Source organism: Nipponia nippon, unplaced genomic scaffold (genome assembly GCF_047370975.1).
Source record: "Nipponia nippon isolate SJK-2023a ecotype South Korea unplaced genomic scaffold, ASM4737097v1 scaffold_3, whole genome shotgun sequence".
NCBI lineage: Eukaryota > Metazoa > Chordata > Aves > Pelecaniformes > Threskiornithidae > Nipponia > Nipponia nippon.
This window is the reverse complement of record NW_028262347.1, coordinates 63,636,202-63,656,753: the sequence shown is the minus strand read 5'-3', so window position 1 is coordinate 63,656,753 and position 20,552 is coordinate 63,636,202. Positions and strand designations below refer to the sequence as shown.

The 20,552-nt window shown below is 39.4% G+C and overlaps 1 protein-coding gene across 5 annotated transcripts in view; it reads right to left on the bottom strand.

Moving 5' to 3' along the window:
- Positions 1-20,552, bottom strand: part of KIAA1549 (KIAA1549 ortholog) — a 146,430-nt gene that overhangs the window by 4,989 nt on the left and 120,889 nt on the right. For 2 of the 5 annotated variants that reach the window (XM_087767224.1, XM_087767223.1), the window contains 8 exons: positions 19,694-19,818; positions 14,049-14,254; positions 12,070-12,293; positions 10,797-10,941; positions 8,821-9,150; positions 7,838-7,890; positions 3,798-3,943; positions 1,784-1,938 (listed from right to left, as the gene is read on the bottom strand). In XM_087767224.1, the coding sequence (XP_087623350.1) occupies positions 1,784-1,938; positions 3,798-3,943; positions 7,838-7,890; positions 8,821-9,150; positions 10,797-10,941; positions 12,070-12,293; positions 14,049-14,254; positions 19,694-19,818 (1,384 nt within the window). Of the gene's footprint in view, positions 1-1,783; positions 1,939-3,797; positions 3,944-7,837; positions 7,891-8,820; positions 9,151-10,792; positions 10,942-12,069; positions 12,294-14,048; positions 14,255-19,693; positions 19,819-20,552 lie in introns of those variants that run through there. The other 3 variants (XM_087767225.1, XM_087767227.1, XM_087767228.1) reach the window with 3 other exon arrangements.

Below are 20,552 nucleotides of genomic sequence, written 5' to 3'. Positions count from 1 at the left end.
AAAAAAGAAAGAATTCCTCATAGGAAAAGGAAAGTGCAGGCTCTAGGTGAGCTCTCCTACAACTGACACCATACTCAGTTAGTTTTAGTCTGTGATCTCCTCCTTTTGCATTTAGAAAAAAAAAACCCCAAACTGAAAAAAATCACATTGCAGTAACATATGAACCGCAGCATCTGGTTAGCAAAAAGTTCTGTCAAAGCCGAGGAAGTGTTTAAACTCTGACTAATTAAAAGAAAGTCAACCTGGATTGAGGTGACATGTACCCATCTGAAATGGTGACCGAAGGTGCAAACTGCAACCAAATCATATTGTATTGGGCCGTGAATCTTGGAAAGTTGTGCAGGTAACTGATGTCAAAACCAACTGTTTGCATAGCATCTCAGATAAAGGGTCCATAACTGAACTTTCAGTAATATGTTAGCAATTCAAGTAATAAAATATTAAGAAAGTAATGGCTGAACATGCACTTAGGGGACAGAAGGGAAAGGCCCATAGATCTGGAAAAGTCATTTACAGAAAAGAAAGACAAATGATAAGAAGGGGCAATGAATGGTAACCTAGAGATGCCTCTGAAAACAGAACAGGAGAGACACTAAGATCTCTCATGCAAGTGCTCTTCTAGATGTAAACTGAAATTAGGATATCCTTGCACTTGAACACCACAGTTCCAAGCACAGATAGCAACTTCAATTAGGCAAATACATCCTTCAACTTTGACAGTTAAAGTTTTTGAATAGTATCAGTAGAGTTTATCTCTAGTGTACCCAGTTCTCAAAAGCTTTACGTTGCTCCTCTGAAGTTCAAACCTAAAGATGAGGCCCATCCTGTTGCATTTTCTTTATGTAAAGCCATTTTGAGATCATGCAATACTGCAAAGCAACTTCAAGTAGTGTGAACACACACTGCCCTAAATATGCAAAAGAAGGAGATCCTTCCTTCCTCCCTCAAGGAAGAAACCAGAAAAATGATAAGTTTAAGCAAAGGAGCAAAAGAAGGAGCATAAAGTTGTTGCTCTCAAGAGTACTTCAATAAAGCTGTCACAGGTCAGTCAGCTTCAGGATGCAAGTACATCAAACATGGACTGGTAGCAGGCAACTGTGTCTCTCCTGGAAGGGCCATATACTGTCTTCAACCTCACACATCTGGTTGAACCAGAAATGTCAACCTCTAGAAGCACCACTGCCAAGAACATGAAATCACGATGGCTGCCCAGGCAACACTGGTAAACGAATACATATTAATTTCCCACATCCTGCTGACTGAGGCTAGGAAAATAACTTGAAACACCTCTATTGTTATGTACAAGTATATACCTTATTCCATCGCTCTGACTCCTGCTGTTGCACACTGATACAGAAGACAAAAGAACTATACCAATACAAAGTAGGACGGTAGTCTAGGACAATTTAATTCAATGTTTTCTACTTACAATGATCTCAAAATACAGAGGCATATTTCAAAGAAGAAAATGGAAAGCAGTATCCACCTCTGCTGGAGCTCAGAAGCAGAACTGGGTGAACTGCAATTAATGGGTGAAGGCCTCAAGTGAGAAAAAAAAAAAGGTTAGGGTAAAGTGAGAGAAAGCAGAGAGAAGCAAAGGTAAAAGAACAGCAAGCAAAAGTTAGAATAGCTAACGAGGGTTCGAAGAGCAAAGCAAAGAATGTCAGAGAAGCAACTGAAAGTATTCCAGGGGGGGAAAAATTCCAAACAGTAATGCAGGAAAAAAAATACCCGAACATATCACTACTTCGGAAACTATGCAAATGTGTAACACAGTACTCACTGCATCTCGCCTAGCATATTCATCCTCTCCACGGTACTGGGGCCACCCTGGCCCCCCCGGCTGGCCATGCCCTGCTCTGCCTGAGGGGATCTCCACTTGTTGACCTCCGATCCTGCTAGCAATTCCCACCTGAGTGAGGTGCTGTATCTGAGAACCTTAAAAGCAAATATTGTTTTTTTTCATCTTTATACACAGTCAAGTTTGTAGGGCAGACAAATGACAACATAAAACTTTGTTGGAAGCAGGAGACAAGAAGAAAGTGGAGCTCTGTTTCTGTGCAATTAATAAAAAATCAGCAGAAAGAAGGCTGTCAGTGTAGAATAAAGAAGGAAAAGTTATGTGCATTTTGTGCCGTTCATTTGAGTGTGATGCTTTTCATTGCCACTGCACTGAAAGAAGAAGTTGAGATATATGCATCTCGGACACGGACTACACTTCATTCCAAAAATATGCCAGCCCTTTCCAAACAGCATTTATTGAAAGCCCTGGCAATGTTTTCATGTAATTACTTAGCAGCAAAGAGAAGACATTTGCTCCTGTGGTACACCTTATTTGCATCACACTGGCAAGACCCTAACTCTCCAGACTGCTTTCTATTCCATCTCTCAGAAGGACAAAATACATGACTATATAAGAGTATGGTTCTTTCAGCTTTGCTTTGTGGTTAAATATTAAGTGATGCTGTCATTGACTAACGAGAAGGTCAGAACACACTGTATCTCCTTTCAGCCTGAAAGCTAACCTCCTCCTTTCTCCTTTCCCTTCCCTCCCCTCCCACTGCTTTCAAGCACATGCAAGGATAGCCACCACCATTAATTGCAAGAGGCATGTAACAACATGCCAGCTTCACTTTTTCCTGAATTTCCTCCCACAGGGAAAAAAAAAATTATTTTATTATATTTTATTATTCATTAGAAATGAAACACATTTAATTAACCCACAGATACGTAAGAAAAAACTCTGTGTGTGTGTGTATGTACGAAAAGGGAGGAAGAGACAAAACAGTACGATATACGTGATGGACAGTTAGGTCACTTTCATATTTTCCTCTCAAAAAACCCCAGTATTTGAGAAGTTTGATATTTGCACATAATTATGTTGAAGGACAGGAACTAATCATCTGAATTGCCTCCAAACTTTAAAGCAGAATATACATAAACATTTGAGAATAGTGTGAATCAGACAATAAAATAATCATCATCAAACTGTGACAGTCACTATATCCCTATCATTCTCATTCAATTAACATTTACAGGGAGAGGATAGCAGCTATCGAAACTAGGACTCCTGACATATGATTGTATTTCCAGTCTTTTTCAAGTCCCCAGAAGAAAACATTGATCTGGGAGAAAATTAACTGTGGCATTCGCATAAGAATAGAATATTTTATTCTCAGAATCAGTGTTTGCTGCTTAATTGCCATGTGATGTTAGAATGTTATTCATGATAGCATTGATGAGCGCTACAGAAATTCTCTCACAACCAAATCACAGAAGATAATTTCATATGGGACAACAGCAATAGATAATATCATCAGAAACTAAAAGATCCTGCTTTTATGCATACACTTCTAGGAAGAGAAATGAGAAATAAATATGCAGAAAGGTATTAAAAAAAATTGTTATTTATCGGGCTGATTTGGGATGCATCAGTTAGCTCATTTAGCACAAAAGAAATAGTCAGCAGTAGAAAGTTAGCATACACTGTATGCTCTAAAACAATTAAGTAATTTTCCATTCTTAGAGAATGGGTTTTTTTTGAAAATACGCTGTGTGATAACCAATGCTTGTAAGATACTAAAAAGATGGCAAAGCACTGCCTTTTTCTGCAAGGTCCTATGGATGTAAAGTTAACCTCACTTTGTGATCACTTTTTTTTTGGCAGTGAAGACAAGGACCACATTTCAAGTGTAGTAGCTGAAGGAGAATAACATCTTAATGGTGACTTCAGTGTCAGAGTAGATATGGAAAAGGATCGGTTATTTTAATGCATATTCAACTTAACTGAAGCGTACCTGCAGTGCTGCCAACTGGTCGTGGCCGTGCCACTGATGGCATTTCCTCTGAGTATATCCCTCTGGAGGAATACTGAACCTCAGGTGGCTGCTGGTCTGGGTGCATTAACTCTGCAGGTTGAAGAAAACCTGGACCAAAGTTCTGCCTGTTGAAAAGGAAGGACTCAAGATTACCAAAGTGAATTGCCTAACTAGAAGCAGTAATGCAGGTGTACCTCAATACAACTCTTTATGATGCCTTTTAATGGACATTTTAACCTTAAATGTTAAAGAAAATAATGACATCTGAGGAATATATTCCTCCCTCATGACCTGCACTGCACAGGAATAGGAGTTAGAAACGCTAACAAAATTTCACACAAGTGTTCTTCACATGTTGTGGTCTCCCAGTGCAGAGAAACAAAGTCCACAGATCTTGTTTTCCTGTTGGGGAAAAAATCATCTTCAATTTAAAAAAAAAAAAAAAAAAGAAAAAAAGAAAAAAAGAAAAAAAGAAAAAGACAACTTCAGTAGTGACATAGCTGTTTACCTTAGCAACAAATCTGACTTACCCAAGAGTTTCTGGGCACACAGTTTTGGTCTAAATCAAACCATACAAACTGCATTACATTTGTATTTAATGAACAATTATTATGTCATTAAGCATTCCAATCATTCTTCAGGAAATTTTCAAAACTTTTCTCTTTAAGATTCATCAAACTACTCAAAGCTGTCATTAGCACATATGAAGAGATGCAACGTATACTAAAATTCATGTTTCCTATAATTCAGGCTGGTGCTGGTAGTCATTGTTTTTACATATTTACTGAAAAGAGTCAGCAACAGAAACTGTCATCAGTCTAACTTCATTAATTGTGCCAACGTAATGGGGCTTATAAAAGAAACCCTGTAATTAATTCACAGAACAGGAGTAGAGAACGAGATGGAAATGCTGCTTTTCCTGTGCTTCCTCTTAACATATCTTCACCCTGGCATGGAGAGATTATATTTTAAAAGACTGATGGCAGCTAAGTTTTCAAGGATTATTGATTCCTGTCAATATGGTGGAGGTGTGGATGCCCAGACTTCAGATGCTTAGGTTACTAGGCTAGTCTCTCTTAGACTCCAGGTACAATCAAAGAGGAGAGACAGGCTCCTCGAGAGGCAGTCAAAGCAAAAGATTAGGTTCACTAAATCATTTTCTGCAGGAGCCTCTCACCGGTGACTATAAAAGAAGCAAAGTGAGACAAACATCCTAAGTCAGGCACATGAAATTACACAAAGTGAGGACTAGGAACGAGTTTTATATGCCTTTTACCACAATGGCATCTAAGCCTTTCTAGGCCATGGACTGCAACCTATCCCATTCCTCAAGACCTCAGTTTCACACCCTTTTGTTTTACAGGAAAATCCCGTGACTGCATCTAATTCAAACTATTCTTGATTTGTGCTTTATTTGGAAAACTAACCACCTTTGTATGAGAGCCAGATAGCAAAGAAAGCTGACATAATAATAAATAGCCTAATAAAGCCAAATAAGAGCCTAATAAAGCACAAACAAGTAACTGTAAATTAAAGTACCAGCTACTTGGCATACTGAATTAAATGAAGGAGGTATAAGGGGTTCAAGCTGCAACAATCCCATTGTGGAAGTGCCAGAATTTCCCCAGCTCCCTTGCATACAATCCCACCTGTCCACTCAGTAGATCCAGAGCAAACCATTTCCAACCAGACTTAGAAGCTAGTTAAAATAAATGCCTGAATGGGTAGGTAATGTTTAACAACGTCACTTCTGTTATGTTAATCACTGTAACCAGTAAAGCATGTTATCATCTGGCCCTTTATGCCTGCAATGCTGAGCTGGAATCTTGTAGCTGATAAATTACTACAATTTTTTGATGTTGTCTAAAGAAAATATTTTCTCAACATTACTGAAAATGCATTACTTTGTGCAAATTTTTCCGAGGACAGGAAATATATCCTTTATTGCTGATGCGTTTGTACTTGAAAGGTGCACGTTTAATAACCCATCACCCTCTCTTCTCAATCTTCTTTATAATAGATAGATACAGCTACTCTTTAAAGTCAGAGATCAACACAAGAGTACCAAAAAAAGGGATACAGCTCTGAATCTACATCATACAAGCTTTCTAGTGCTCCTTCCTATTTACAGACTGAGACCCAGCCTTCAATTTACCTTTGCACATTCAAAAAAAAGTATTCATCTCCAGTTATTTAATTAAGTGGGGGGATACCGCCCCAAAAATCAATTTTACACCACTAATCCACTATGGCTAAGTATCTCTATCTTTGCTGCATGATGCAATATTCATTTTCTGGTAAAAGCTGTTCATTGTGCCTTTATGTTTGCCTAGCTGTTATGTGACCTAGGTCTTTTACATTTAATTTTTTTTACCCAGGTTGGTTCCACCCCATTAAAGGTGCTGACTGCATTTGTACAGAGAAGAGAACAGTACGGTCACCCAACTATTATTCCATGCACTGGATATTTAAGCCAATGGACTATGACATTGATACATGGCACCTAATCATACTGACCTCAGGTTATTTTTCCTTCCTGTAATTGGTGCGCTGTCTCTATCAATTTGTTTATCATTATCTTCTGAGTTTGAGCATAACCCCCACTCCACAACCATGACACCTCTTTCCCTGTTTTCTGTTGACCAAGCTTTAGGAAACCTTCTATTTTAATGAAAATTTAAAGGAATTCTTCCTGCTAAGGCCAACGACCTCGCAGATTGTTAACGTAATCTGCCAGCGCTGCCAGAGCCAGCATTTGAACTATTAATAATGATGCCATTAATTTGGAACTTAGAGAAATCCAGAGCGTCTATGCTAAAAGCTGATAAACTTTTGAACAAAAAATATGTTGCAAAGACACTATCTTGCTCAGGTGTATTAACATGGGTTATAGCACTTTCATGATTAATTTATCACATTTTCCCTGAATGCATAACAGGCCAACAAAGAAAAAATCCTCAATAACAAACAATTGGTTACGCTTTCTGTTGGCACTCTCAAAGCTCAATCCTCAAGGTAACCTAAATTACAAAAAATACACTGTATGTCATACCACGCGCCATCTCGCGTATGCTCCGCACACACAGAAACTGTCACCTTCAGCTAAGACTTAAGTAAGAAAATGTGCTTAGAGACTCCTCCTTTTCTAGTTAGTCCTTTCAAAATCAGGCTGCAGAACAATGGATAAAGGAAAGTTCTTCATGTCCATTTTACCATCAAGTTTCCAAGGCAGTGAAGACTTTAGGTGAAATCTAATGAATGACACTGATACCAGTGGGATTTCATCTCACATGGTGAGCTGTAAGAAGGTGATGAGAGCGCAGCATGAGGCCACCTCTTTACCACCTTGGCTGCAGCAGCTTGGAGAGGGTGAGAAGTCTGACCACAGTGGGTACTATGACTCAAGAGTCCAACTACACGTGTAGTTAAAACACAGACACCAAACGTGGAATTAACAGCCACCTGAACAGCTGTTTTCTTCTCTTTACATGATTCTCCCAGAGCAAGGCCAGGAGAAGATGGAAAATTTGTTCTCCCCCCTGATTTTATAATAATAGGCCTGCAAGGCAGGCTTTCTCTGTGAGGGTCACCACGCTCTGTAATTTGCTCTTAACTTGGTTAAAAATAGAATGAATCCGTTAGTCACCTGCAAGCTTTTGTGAATGAGTGTTTCCCTGAGGTTACAGAAACAAGATGAAAGCGAGAGTATTGGGAGAATTACATGCATCTGAGTAACTGTTTCGGGCTAAAAGCTGAAGCTCAGTGGTTTACTCAGTATTTGGAAGGATATCTCTATAGCCAAGGGGCTAGGAACACATTTCTTTTACATGGAGGCTTGGATTCCATACAGCATGCATGTGTCATTCATGCTGCATAAATAAATTACACAGGCTGGATCTGGACTCCTGTTACTTCTCATTTATACAGTACTTTGCATAACAATATACTAGTGCCAGTATGAACTCTAGAGGAATTGCAAGGAAAATAATAAAAAGATAATTCTGTCAGTAAAACGCTACCTTGGTAGGAGACCTGGTGCTGTTGGCGGAGTCATTCCAAATTCCACGTATCTCTGTCAGAAGAATGAAAAAAAAAAAAAAACAAACCCAAATTAAAATCAAAATGCATACCCTGGGAAGTCCACCGTCAGCCTTTTAAGTGATGAACGGCAGAGATCACTAGGCCTGTACATGTGACTTGATTGCAACCGTAAGAGCTTAGTTTTACAAACCCAGCAGCACAAGAAAACCTAGGAATCACTGTTACAGTGGGCTTGCAGTCTCTTCTGTCTGATCAGAGTCTTTATTTAACTTAAAAAACCTTTCAAAAATGCTTTCTCTCACCTGCAGAAGATCAAGGGCTTCCCCAATGTCTACTTAGCTTAAAACTTTCAGCAAACCAAGCTTTGCATTTGGAATTCTCTTTATACCTCAACCAGCATCAGCCTGCAGCAGAGAGACCACGGGGCTCAGACCCAACGGCATTATGAAACTTCTACTGAATTGTTGTGGAACTCAAGATGACCTAAAAGATTATCCATGGGTCTCGGTGCTCTACAAAATGCAAAAAATCACAAACAGAAATACTGGTTCCCTATCCCTCACCTCCTGAAAGCGTGTGGATGCCCTGCTGAAAAATATGACCTAAGCCCAACACATTCTTTTTTCATTCTCAAAATACAAACTAGCACATATATTTTTTAAAAAAATAAAGTTTTACTCTTGGACATAACAGGACCGATCTGTGAAAGATCATAACAGAAAAGTTATCCTAAAGGAGAACTCCTATCTTCTCTTGTGTTTCGGATGGGAAAAGAAAAAGAATCCAAATGGCTTAAAAAGCAAGTTCACCATCTTGTGACAGTCATTTCTGGATTCTCCTGGTTCCAGAAACTGTTCCACATTTGTGATAATTCCTGACAGCAAGGGCACAATAACAGTGACCATGGCTCAACTGGTGCTAACTACCTGCCCAGAAAAGCCTTTTAAATTGCATCACTCACATTAAATGGGTTGTTTACTGCCTGAGTTGGACCATAAGGTGATCCCCACTGGGTGCATGTGGTTCCCCTCCCTGCTCGAGCAGGAGTGTTGTTTACCGGCTGTCCTGCAGAGACCCCGGGTGGTGTGACGGCTGTGGAATTGGCTGCTTGGCTGCTGGGAGCCACCAGCGCAAAAGCATCATCCAGCAGTGAGTGCATGGTTTGCCGAGCCTCTTCAATGGATGGCTGTGGTGGGACGTACTGGGAGACTGGGTGCGAAGGCAAGCCGGGGAACTTCCCCAGATCAGCTGAAGATGATGTCTGAGGTTCAGGAGGCAAGTCCGGATCAGACTGGAGGAAATGGAAAGAAGGTGAAGGGCAGCCAGAGAGAAGATATAACCAGCCAGCTTCCAAGCCCCTGTGTGCCTTAAGTCTGAGCAACATTTTCTTTGCCAGAACCACAATGAGATAAATGGCACAAGTGTCAGCACTGGACAAAACCTGCCCCTTACCCTCCTGACCTCTGCATGCACATACATGACACCAGCTATTCAAATACTTCATGCAGTGTGATCTGAAACACTCTGATCTCAGGTAAGGCAGCGGAGCTTTGTGGAGGAGTTACTCAGCTATAACAGAAATCTTGTGGTTTGCAAGCATGTAATGAAGTCATGCAGAGAGCATTTACTCCACACAGAAGACAATGAACCTTGTCTACATCTTTGACTTCTCTGCAGCTTTTGCAGTTCCAAGAAATTAATTCAGTCTTTAGCTTACAACTGACCACATCAGCAGTAATATTAAACAATTATTACCTCCTAGAAAAACACACAAAGGGAGCTGTTAAGCAACTAACTGGTTAGATGGAACTTGAACTTGAGTGCATCACCTGAATGTGATTCATATAAGTGCTTCATAGCAGCAATACCTGAGGCATGCATCGCAATTACTACCTGGGGTCTTACCACATGGGCTTATTGCTCATCAGTAACAGGAAATTAAACGAGCTTTGCAGCAGCAGACTTATTATCAAAGCTCATTCTTACCACTGCATGCAGACTGCAAAATCAGTCGTCAAGATGCAAAAGCCTCTGCTTCATCAGGAGCTTAGCATTCTGAGTACTGTCTCGCTACAGATGCCAAAGGGGCTGAGCTTGCTGTGTGACACGTCTTAATTAAACAGCTTCAGATGATAATTCATTCTGCTGCAGCATGACATTACAATCATCACACTCTTGTTTGAAGGCAGAGGGAAACCGCAGAAATCAACATTGTAGTCACTTGACTGCATATGCAGCTAATGGTGAAATTCTTAAAATTATTAAACCATCTTTCAAGATGAAAACTGTCCAGGGGTTTCCCATATTAGCATTAGGCTTAGTAAAGTCTGCTTAGAAGTGGTTGAAGATGCCTAACTACAGTTTGTGACATGGATATGATTGAACAGAAGCATTCTCCAGTGTCTTTGTCTTTTTTAGACAGGAAACAAAATTAATTTTCAAGACATTGTACTAGAATTGTTTCAAGTTACTGCAGCGCAAAGACATGTTTCTTTTTCATTAATAATTAATTCCCACATTTTAAAGATGAGAAAATTTCTCATGAAAGGAACTGAGTCTTCCACTCTGTGAGAGCAAAGGATGACATTTTCTGTAACATATGAATATATAACATTCAGCAAATTGGAATAGAGTGAAACTATGTTCAACATACTGTGAAACATGCCAAGCACACTTTTATGTGCATAATACAGTGACATTAATGAAAACAAGGTTTTGGTTCTTGGCCTCTTTATTATCAAGGAATATTTGGCAGAATTTTACTGCTTAATACTGACAGACTGCCAATGAAATCCTCATTTCACTTTGATTTACATGTTAACTACATGTGACTGAAATTCGCCATTCAGACCATAGTCAGAAGGCCAAAAATGTCGCCATGTCACAACTGTCATTACAATTATCAGAGCGCTCTGGTCATTCAAGAGACATACATACAATATATGCAGAATTATTGACTCCTGGAGGCCTTTTGTATGTCCCATCACTGTCAGTTGTGATTAACCTGTCCTTTTCCACATCGATAGGACTACCATTTATCTGATGTCGTCGGCGCTGCTTGGGAGAACGTTTTGCACGAGAACTTAACAGGAAGAAAACAAAAAGCAGAGAGAGAGAGAGAAAAAACAAACAAGACAAAGGTAACCACATTTCTTTTTACAATTTTTTTTTCTCATCCCACTCAAGGTTGAACTCCTCTGCCCATTCCCTCCAAGTCATCCTTGCCTCAGCCCTGTTTCTCTTCCCTTTCCCAGTCCCATTAGTTAGCCTTGATTCTCTCTCCTCAAGCTTCTCCTGACACCACTGCCATTGACAGCTCTCCATGCTGTCCCCTTCCTCCCTCAAACTCTCTCCAGTGTCACTTCCCTTCTACATTAATTTTTCAAAGCCGTCCATGCTCCAGCCCCCACCAGTGCCTTTCCAGACCTCCCAGACCAATGTCTGACACATTTGCAGTTGCAGAACAGACCACACTGCCAACATGGCTTTGCGCTTGGCATGTTGGGTTTAACCCTACCAGGCAAACCAGCTGAGGAACCCACGTAGTTGGGGAAAAGCTACTTTCTATCAGTGTGGAAGCAGTCACAGGGTACCAGTGCTCCAGGAACAAAGTGCCAGTATTTCGGAGCCCTTAACAGAGCCCAGGGAAGACCTCCTCTGGAAATATAACGCCAGGGAGGCAGATCTGTGAGGCTGACAAACATGCCTCATTACCCAGAGGGAATACGTAAAAGGTTCTCTCATTGATTTGTGAATTTGCCTTTAAAATTCAGAATCTTCATGCTTTGTAAGTTGTTCAAGGGTTTCCTTATTTTGCATCTTTTCCCTTCTTTATAAAAATATTATTTCTTGCAGTTTATATTTTCCATGTTTCTTTTACAATTTTGATCCCTCTACACCACACAAGAATTATTCAAACAAATGGCAGAGCAAATACTAAATTGTTTTAAGACAGTTTTCATACATTTGGGTTTATTTATTGAGAAATCCCCCTGAGAACCTGTAAAACAATAATTCGAAAACAAAACATACTGGCATATACTGAAATAAATAAAAATGTTTAGAACAGCCCAAACCTTTCCACCTAGATAACTCAAATTCAACTAGGGATCAGAACCATTTTAAGCTCTGAATGTTCAGAAGTACAGGTTTGATGTATTTTGGACACTGTCTCAAAGAAAGTTGTTCCTTCCTGTCTTTGAAAGCCTACCTCTTCCTGGGCTCTATGAAGACAGTAGGCACACTGCCTCCAGGGTCCAAGATCTTGTCAATCTGCATCTGTGCCTTGCGATATATTCTGTGCTGTTCTTTGGAGTCAACCACCACCACATCATCCACCACTGGAAATTCATAGTGCCCTTTGCGCTTGGCACGAAGACGAATCTTATTGCGGTGATGCTCAATCTCAGATTTATGCCTCAGGGCTGTTTGTATCTTAAAGGAGGAGGGGCAGAAAAAAAAAATCAACTGCATTTTTCATTTATAGTTTCTGCAAACAGAACTTCTTGCTGCTCTTCTGTAAACCTCTCCTTCTTTCCTCCCTGCCTGCCTTGCCCTCCCTCCTCTTCCTCCCTCCCCCAAATCTCTGAAGGATTAAAGTAAGTCACACAATTTGTAAACACACTTTCTTTCTTGGGTATTTTGCGGTATCCCCATTGTCTTCCCAGGCAGATGTACTATTATACACAATATGATTGCCAGCACAGCAGGTGCAATTAGAAGAGAGGTGGCAGTTTTTTTAACAAAAGGCAGGAGGAACACAAAAAACTCCTGCTGCCTGCCAGAAGTGACACTGCTCTGAAAAAATAAGACAGTACAGGCTATATCTACCTTTGCTTGTCAAACAGAGATACATTTGATCAATAGTGTTGAAGTCTGTCATGTATTCCCTTTAATGACCTTCATCACTTAAGAAGCAAGAACTTGAAGAGCTAATTGAGCTCATAACTCGGTGCCTCTTCTAAGCATGAGAGGCCTCCATAAGCTATGCAGAAACGTAGCAGCAATACAAGGGCCCAAGCCCCTAGATGAACATGGCGTTATCAGCTCTACGTCTTCTTGCAGGCTGAGTTTTCATGTCTCTCCCATCTTTTTTTCAAACTCCCTGGAGTGCATCTCATCATCTGGGGAAAGCTATCATAACACCACACTTTTAAAGTCCTGGCCCAGCACTCACTGAAATCGTTCTTATCAATGGAAAACACTTGGGCACCAGATCAGGTAGCAACAACTGCTCTGTCTGTGCTGGACTAGTTCTGGAACACATCTGCAGCAGTGAATTGAAAAACAAATAAAAATTGATTTTTGTGTATTCTCTTATGAAAATTCAAAAAAGCATAAAAGGGACACAAGCCAGACATACTCTTTACATTTATAGTTAGAATTATATGTCTTCCGCCCATATAATCAGATTTCTGTTTTGTGGCCCCTCTTGCCTATGTATACTAGATACATGTGTTTACCTCTCTTCCGTAAGGTACTCAGAAACACAGTATCTTAACACAGTTAAGTTAAAGGTTTCAGTAATCTTCCACTCTGAATTATGAAAAGATGCCATCTTATACCCAGTACAAAACCAGGATGCAGGTACATGGTACTATCAGGCAGCGTATGATGTGGTTTTACAGTGCATTACGTTCTCTCCTAATGCCCCAGGCGTGCTCATATTCTGCTTACAGTAACATGAGCCTCAGAGAAAGCAGGAAGTTTCTGTATGTTTACTGTCAGATAAACACATCAGAAGTTGGAAGCAATGAATGTGCTGCAAATTCACACCCCAGAATGTCTTGAGATAACTTGTTTGTCTAACCCACATCCTGAGTTGCTGAAAAGTCAGAAGAATGATGTAGAATGAAAACCAAGGTGGGCCAGATGTGCCAATTCTCACACATTAATTAACACAACTCTCATAAGTCATATCCTGCTGACTAACAAAGGGGTGGTAACACAAGGTATCCTGACCATCAAATTTGCTCCTTTCTCAGTGTTTTAAGTTTTGGTTTACGTATCTCTTAAAAACAGCTAAGATTATCTCTCTGGATGGAAACAGGATTATTCCTGTATCTTGTCAAAATTCAACTCCTCAGGAACTAACAAGGAACTCCTGATAACAAGAAACTAAATACTTTTCACTTCCCTCTTGGCTGGGCACACAGTCGTCCACGAACATTCAAAGCACTTTAAAAATACCTCTTTATTAATTTTGTTGGTCTCTGCTACTCGATCAGAAAGGATTGAGTTCTGAACCGGAGGTGCTGCCATCGGTTGCATAGCAATCAACTGGATCTTGCTTGGGACCCGTCTGCTGGCATCTGAGGAACGTGACATCCTATCCACATGTTCAAAGATAGAGGCCGAGGAGTGCTGCTCGTTTCCGCTGCTGGTCTGAGGAGGTCCTAAATCACCAGAACAAATACAGAGTAAAGTAGTGCTGCTAGGGTTATCTCAGTCAAATGTTAATCTCTACAGATGCTATGCTACAAGACTATGCCATGTTTTCCATCTGTGTTTAATTTTCCCTATAGGCCTTCCAGCTGATTCACATTTAGTGTACAACAAGTTTACCCAGTGGTTTGCAAATTATAAACATTTTTCCATTATATTTCCAGAAGGTGAGCTGTCATTCATTATTTCTGTAAATCAAGCTCTTGGCATTTGCAAACCCCCAAAATCTCAATCTTCTTTACTCCATAAAAAGCTGTTCAAGTACATACTGCTAATGGTTCCTCTTATCAGTACTTAAGGAGATGCAAATTGCTCAAATGGCAGTTCAAAGAGCAACAAAAGATGTCTCACTACAAAATGCAGTTCTTAAGTGACAGGAGCGATATATAAACTAAATAAAAAAAACCCTTAGAAATCCACACAAAACACAGAATTTTACAGGCATTTTACTGATTAAATCTTTTAAAGCACTGTTTTCTTCTCTGTGACAGGATAAACAGTTCACATAGTAATAAGCAAGCTGCATAAATATTGCCATGTTGTCATTTGTTGAAGAGGTTAAATAAACTCAAATACCATCGGCAAAAGACATTATGGAAACCAATACACATGAAAGTTGCGGCCCTGGTCCTGCCACCAGTTAATCACTTCAATGGAAATGGGTCATCTCCCTCAAAAGACTTGAAATCTGTAGGATCACCCCAGTAGTTTGCAGTTAAGCACATATTTAAGTGTTTTTTTGCTGGAGCTAGGCTTACAACAGGAACCAGTATGTGGATTAGGCTTGCAAAAACTATTGAAGACTTGCAAAATAATCTTTTGTCTTGTCCACATAGTAACACCACAAATTCTCAAACTGCTTCTCACCACGAAATATAAGCAATGAGAGATTAAAACTTGTGATTCTTCTTATGGAAGAATACAACAGAGTAGAGGGACATAGTCCCACATCCTTGCACAGACTTCTAATAATGAGCTGTGGTTCTCAGATTCAAATCAGGAGGAGAATCTGATTTGATTCTGATACAGAATGAATTCTTGATCAATCTGATCAACTCCAGCAGACAAGAAGGAAAAGAAAACAGCCACTACTGTGATCCATTTGCAACACGTGCTGGTAATGAAGTATAGGGTTCAGAAGAGAAGCGAATGCTATCTTCTGTAGAAGATCATAGTAGATGACGTGCTCCTTTGCTTCCCTCTTCTAGCACAAAAAAGGAGCAGGTGAGGGAGGGAATGGTACACTTTCTTATATTGACAGCACATTACTTTTGGGCTGGAAAGCAATCTGGCCACAAGCTAAGCAAAATTCTTATTTTTCATATTTTTCAAACTTGATCAATGCATTGTCAAATGTACACATTCATAAATGGTATGCAACATTTATAAATGTGACTTTCCTGTAGAAGTGTCCTTAAAAAGAAGGTAAACAGTTCCATGCAAGATCTCTGTCCCCCAAATGTTCTGCAAGACATAGAGCCTAAATGAAATATATCCATCTCTCTTCTGTAGCTATTTATATGATCTTTACCATTTGTCATCTTCACAGACCCATCTTCATGCATTTCTTAGAAGCATGCAAGCACTGCCTCTCACAGAGAGGGGCACGAGTTATATTAAGTAGTTAGTGTGAATCCCTCAGAACGATCCCGTAGCCCAATGGAAATCTGAACTTCTGCATGCATCTTTCCAGTTTTCCCCATACATTAGTCATTTTTTCCAACGTTTCCAGTCTAACAGCAGTTCTCAAAGCTCACTGACCTCCAACATAAAATTTTAAGGTTATTTTCATATTACTTGTTTAGCAAGGTCCAATATATTCAATTATGCTGAGCATTCGCTCTGAATCTTTGTAATTTCATCCATAACCTTTCCTTTTCCACACATAAACAAGTGCTTGGCAGAGGCCTCTTAGCTGAAATGGTTCTTAAACTCATTTTGTAAACCTGTCCAAAAGTCCCACTATCAAATTTTGGTAAGGCTCTACAGTAACATCATATGTTACTCTCTTTTGCAGAAAAAGTGCGCACACACACACAAACTCCCAATAAGCTTCATGTGACCTTTGAATCTTCTCTGTGTGCATACCCTGAACGTGTCTATACCAAGACGGAAGCATAGTAGAGTAGAGAAGAAAGCCGGGAACTGCACAGTGCTGTACACATACAACAAAAGGAGAAACGGTTTCTAACTCAACACATGAGCTCCTTTAGAAGTGCTGACAGAGTGAATAAGAATGGTTTCTCATTTCAAAGTTCTTATATTACACTATCGTCCACGATTAGAAAATCTTCCTTATAAAGCTATCAGATGGCACTATATGAATGAAATTTTGATCTCAGACTAGACAGCTGAAGCTGAAAAATAATGGAGATGCATTCATACTCAAATACTGGACAGAACACGTTTAAACAACTAGTCCATATAGGTCACATGTCAGGATCAATGTTCATCACTGTTCCCCGGGCTGAAACTACTAATTGAACTGAAATGTCAGGAAAATGAATTGCTCTGCAGGAAACTATGATTTCATAGGAAAACCAGTGCAGTTGGAGACAGAGGAAGGCTATTGTTTCCTGCATCCTCTTGAAATAAAAACAAGAGACAGAGCAACCAAGGTGCATAAAGCCTAATCCAAAATCAGCTAAAGTCAATGGGAATCTTCCACTGATCCATTGGTATTTGAATCATGCCAGAGTATGCAGTTTCAGATGAATTTCACAGTTTCTTTGTATCCCAGTAGACGATGATGCTTTCCATTGTTGGGTTTGTAGAAGTAACTAATGAGAGTCATCAGCTGCATCCTCGGGACACAGACAGCCTTATATCCATCCTTCTCTACTATTATAAGATGGAAACTGCTATGAGAGGACACAGTCCTTAATTTATCACTAGATGTGGTATGCATTATCAAAGACAGTGCCAGCTTTCTCCGGCCCCATCTTTGCTATGTCTGAGTCCTGACCAGAAAAAACACTAGTTCATGAGAAAATATTTGTGCTTCTTTGCAGGTAGCTTGCATTTGTCTTGGGCTTCCAGTAAAGACACTAACTCTAACAACATCTCTCACTTGTTTACGCAAAGCTAGTTTCAGGACCAACAGCTGCCTCAGTTTTGTTTCTTTCACAGTGATGTTTTCCTCAATAATTTCAAAGAATTGGGAGGAAATTAGAAAAATATGCCTACATTGGATGACTATAATTTGTGTTACTGAGAATTTTTTGTACTTCAATAGCTGAAGAGCAATTTTGGTTTTTTAGACCTCAAAGACAAATCCTTCCATCCTGAAGATATAATTGCAGCTACCCCAGCACCTCTATTCCTACTTGTACTCATCTACCAGCTCTGGTTACTTACCCACTCTGTTTGCTCCTGACAACATAAAGGAAAAAGAGGAAAAAGAAGAGACAACACAGTAATTATTACAAATAATTCAACTGGAATGGCAACTGGAAAAAAACACAGCAGTAAGATGATTGCATTTACTTTTGAATGAAATGCATGAACTTGGATCAAACTGCCAAGCCTCAGCTGCACAAAAAGGGAGCTGAATCTGCCATTTAGCAGACAGAGAGCTCTCTGCAGACAGCGCCTCCAATTCTGAATGCTAAAAATAGTCCCTACGATTACCAAACTAGAGGCACCAAATGCTGAAAAAATAGTGTATTTGATCCAGTAAGGGCATGATAGGTAAAAAGGACACGTTTTAAACAATATCCTTGCTGCCTTTGCCAGATAATTCAGATGCAGCAATACCTAACACTTCTACACCAAAAGGAAATGTTAAACCTTGCATAAAGTTCTGAGCGAGATGGAAAATGAAGAGACAAAAATGGAGTTCCCAGGTAAGAAGAAATGGGAGAGCACTAAATCAGGGCAACAGAGTTGAAGTCAGATAGGCTGGAGCAACTCATAAACCATCCTGAGATGAGCTCTGTCATAGCATAATTGTTTTCCTATATATTTACTTGGGCATGATTTCTGGTCCTGAGAGCAAACCTAAGGCACTGAAAACATATATCAAATTAGTACAGTATCTTCTTTTTGTAAATTCTGTAAAGTACATACAACATACACTGCCTGCTGAATTATTAGTAAGTATAACTTTCTAGTCACATTAGCAGATCCTATGCTTTGTTTTCTTACAGGTTCGTTACAGAGGAAAGCCTGCTCCATCACCCTTGCTCTTCCAGAAGTAGTCGACATTATGAAAGTTTAAGAAGCATACATTATTTAACTTGCTGTTTAGCCACCCAAGAGCTAGGAGTTTATATAAACTATCTCACATATTCCTCAATCTCATTTCTTCAACATAAGCAAAAAGTGAAGATTGTCTGCTATGATCTGAATTTCACTGGCACTGCACTCCTCAGTAGTCATCTTTACATCTCAGCTGGTATTTCACAGAGTATGTGGAAAAACATTCAATATACCAAAGAGACTGCTCACAATGTGGTCAATATTTTCTTCTTCTCAGTTTCTGCTGCTGTCAAGGTCATGTGTATTAAGAACAGATGGGGATATCACGAACTCTTCTACCAGATATTCAGTATCAGAATTTTCTCTAGGAAGACTATTGTGATTTAAAGCAAAGATCTGGTAACTAAAACCTCAAGCAAGGAGCAAGCTGTCTAAACCCAAAAGGCTCTCAGAAAAAACACTTAGTGTTTGTGTAGGCACAGTTAGCCACACACTTTTAAACAGGAAAAGAATTTAAAAGAATGTTTTTATTAAAAAAATGAAAGTGAATTTGCAGTGTTTTATCAACTTTTCAATGAGGAAAGAAATATATCTTAGGGTACCTCCAGGACAAATGGTGGCACTTTAACTGGAAGGAAGATGGTTCTTTACAAAAAAAATTTCACTGTTGTTAACATATTACCACTGGATTTTCATCTTTCTAAAGCACAATCATGAATGTATTTTGATGTCTGAATTGGAACTTATTTGTAAGAGTTTTACCTCTCTGGTCTCTTCTTTTTAACCATCACTTTTTTGAAGTTACAGTTACAGACATATACCCATACTTTATCAAGTCCTGCTGTGACCTCTGCTGCCTATGTAACCATCTGCAAGATTGCTACCACGAGAGCCACAACTAGGCCTAAATGGAAAGAGGTTTGCCGGGGGTGTGTGGGAGACAAAAGGAGGAAAGATTCTTTCCTGCTAAGCCATTAGTTTCAAAAGCTTGCTGGAATGAAAGGAATGTGTAGATCTTCAGTTTCAACAGAAGAAACTAAACCAAAAATGAGAGGAAGAAAATTTTCTGCGACACAAGCCAGAAAAATTAAGAGCCAAAGATGAGTTTAGAAACGTTACAGCACTAGAGTAACTCTTCAATCTGAGTAAAGCACTGCTAGTGCACACAAGAAAAAAAAAAAGTAACAAACCCTTCTTCGCTGCTCTGCGTGGTTTGCCCTCGTTTGCAACAGTTGATGGTCTTGCAGTTTCTTCTCCTGTCTCTCTCCCGCTGGATTGTTCACTTGCTGTGGAGTCAGCATCTGATGGCGAAACTCTGCCACAAATATTAAACAACAAACATGTAACATGAGTTTGCAAAGGGGCACAGTTCTCACACGCAAAGAATCCTGTGCTAAACTATTTGTGAAGACTGCTAATATTTTCCTCTGTTTATAAGTAAATTTATAATAAATTATCATAGTTAGATATTCATTGCCATGATGTTGTTATTGTTGCGTGTGAAAACTGACTCCTACAGAATTCACACGTGACAAGATTATTAACTAATCTTTCCTTTAAAATACACTTCAAGAAAAAACTCTGCATTCATAAGCAGCAGTTTACTCTTCAGACAGAAAAGAATGATATTAAAAATAAGAAACCTGTACCTGTAATTAGTCTAATATTCAGACTTGTTAACTTGGTGCTCTCTTGCTAACACTACAAATCCATGTGAATATTTTCCTGCCTAGTTAAATGTAGGGCCATTCAAAAATGCTACTTTTATGTATTTATCCCATGCAGTCATGAGATTCTTAAAAACATTTGTTACCTACAAATTACAATCTCAATGTTGATAATTTTTGCGGGTGATTACAGAAAAATATAAAGAAATACTGTGATTTTCCCCAACAGAATACTTTGGCTGTAAAATTATTCAGATTGTATAAAAATAGCAAAAATATAGGGCATACACCACTGCCCAGCTGACACCAAAGCCTGTCTTTTCATAAGGGATCAGCCTTTGCGATAGTGTCTCTAGTGACCATTTTGTCTTGTGAACATTCA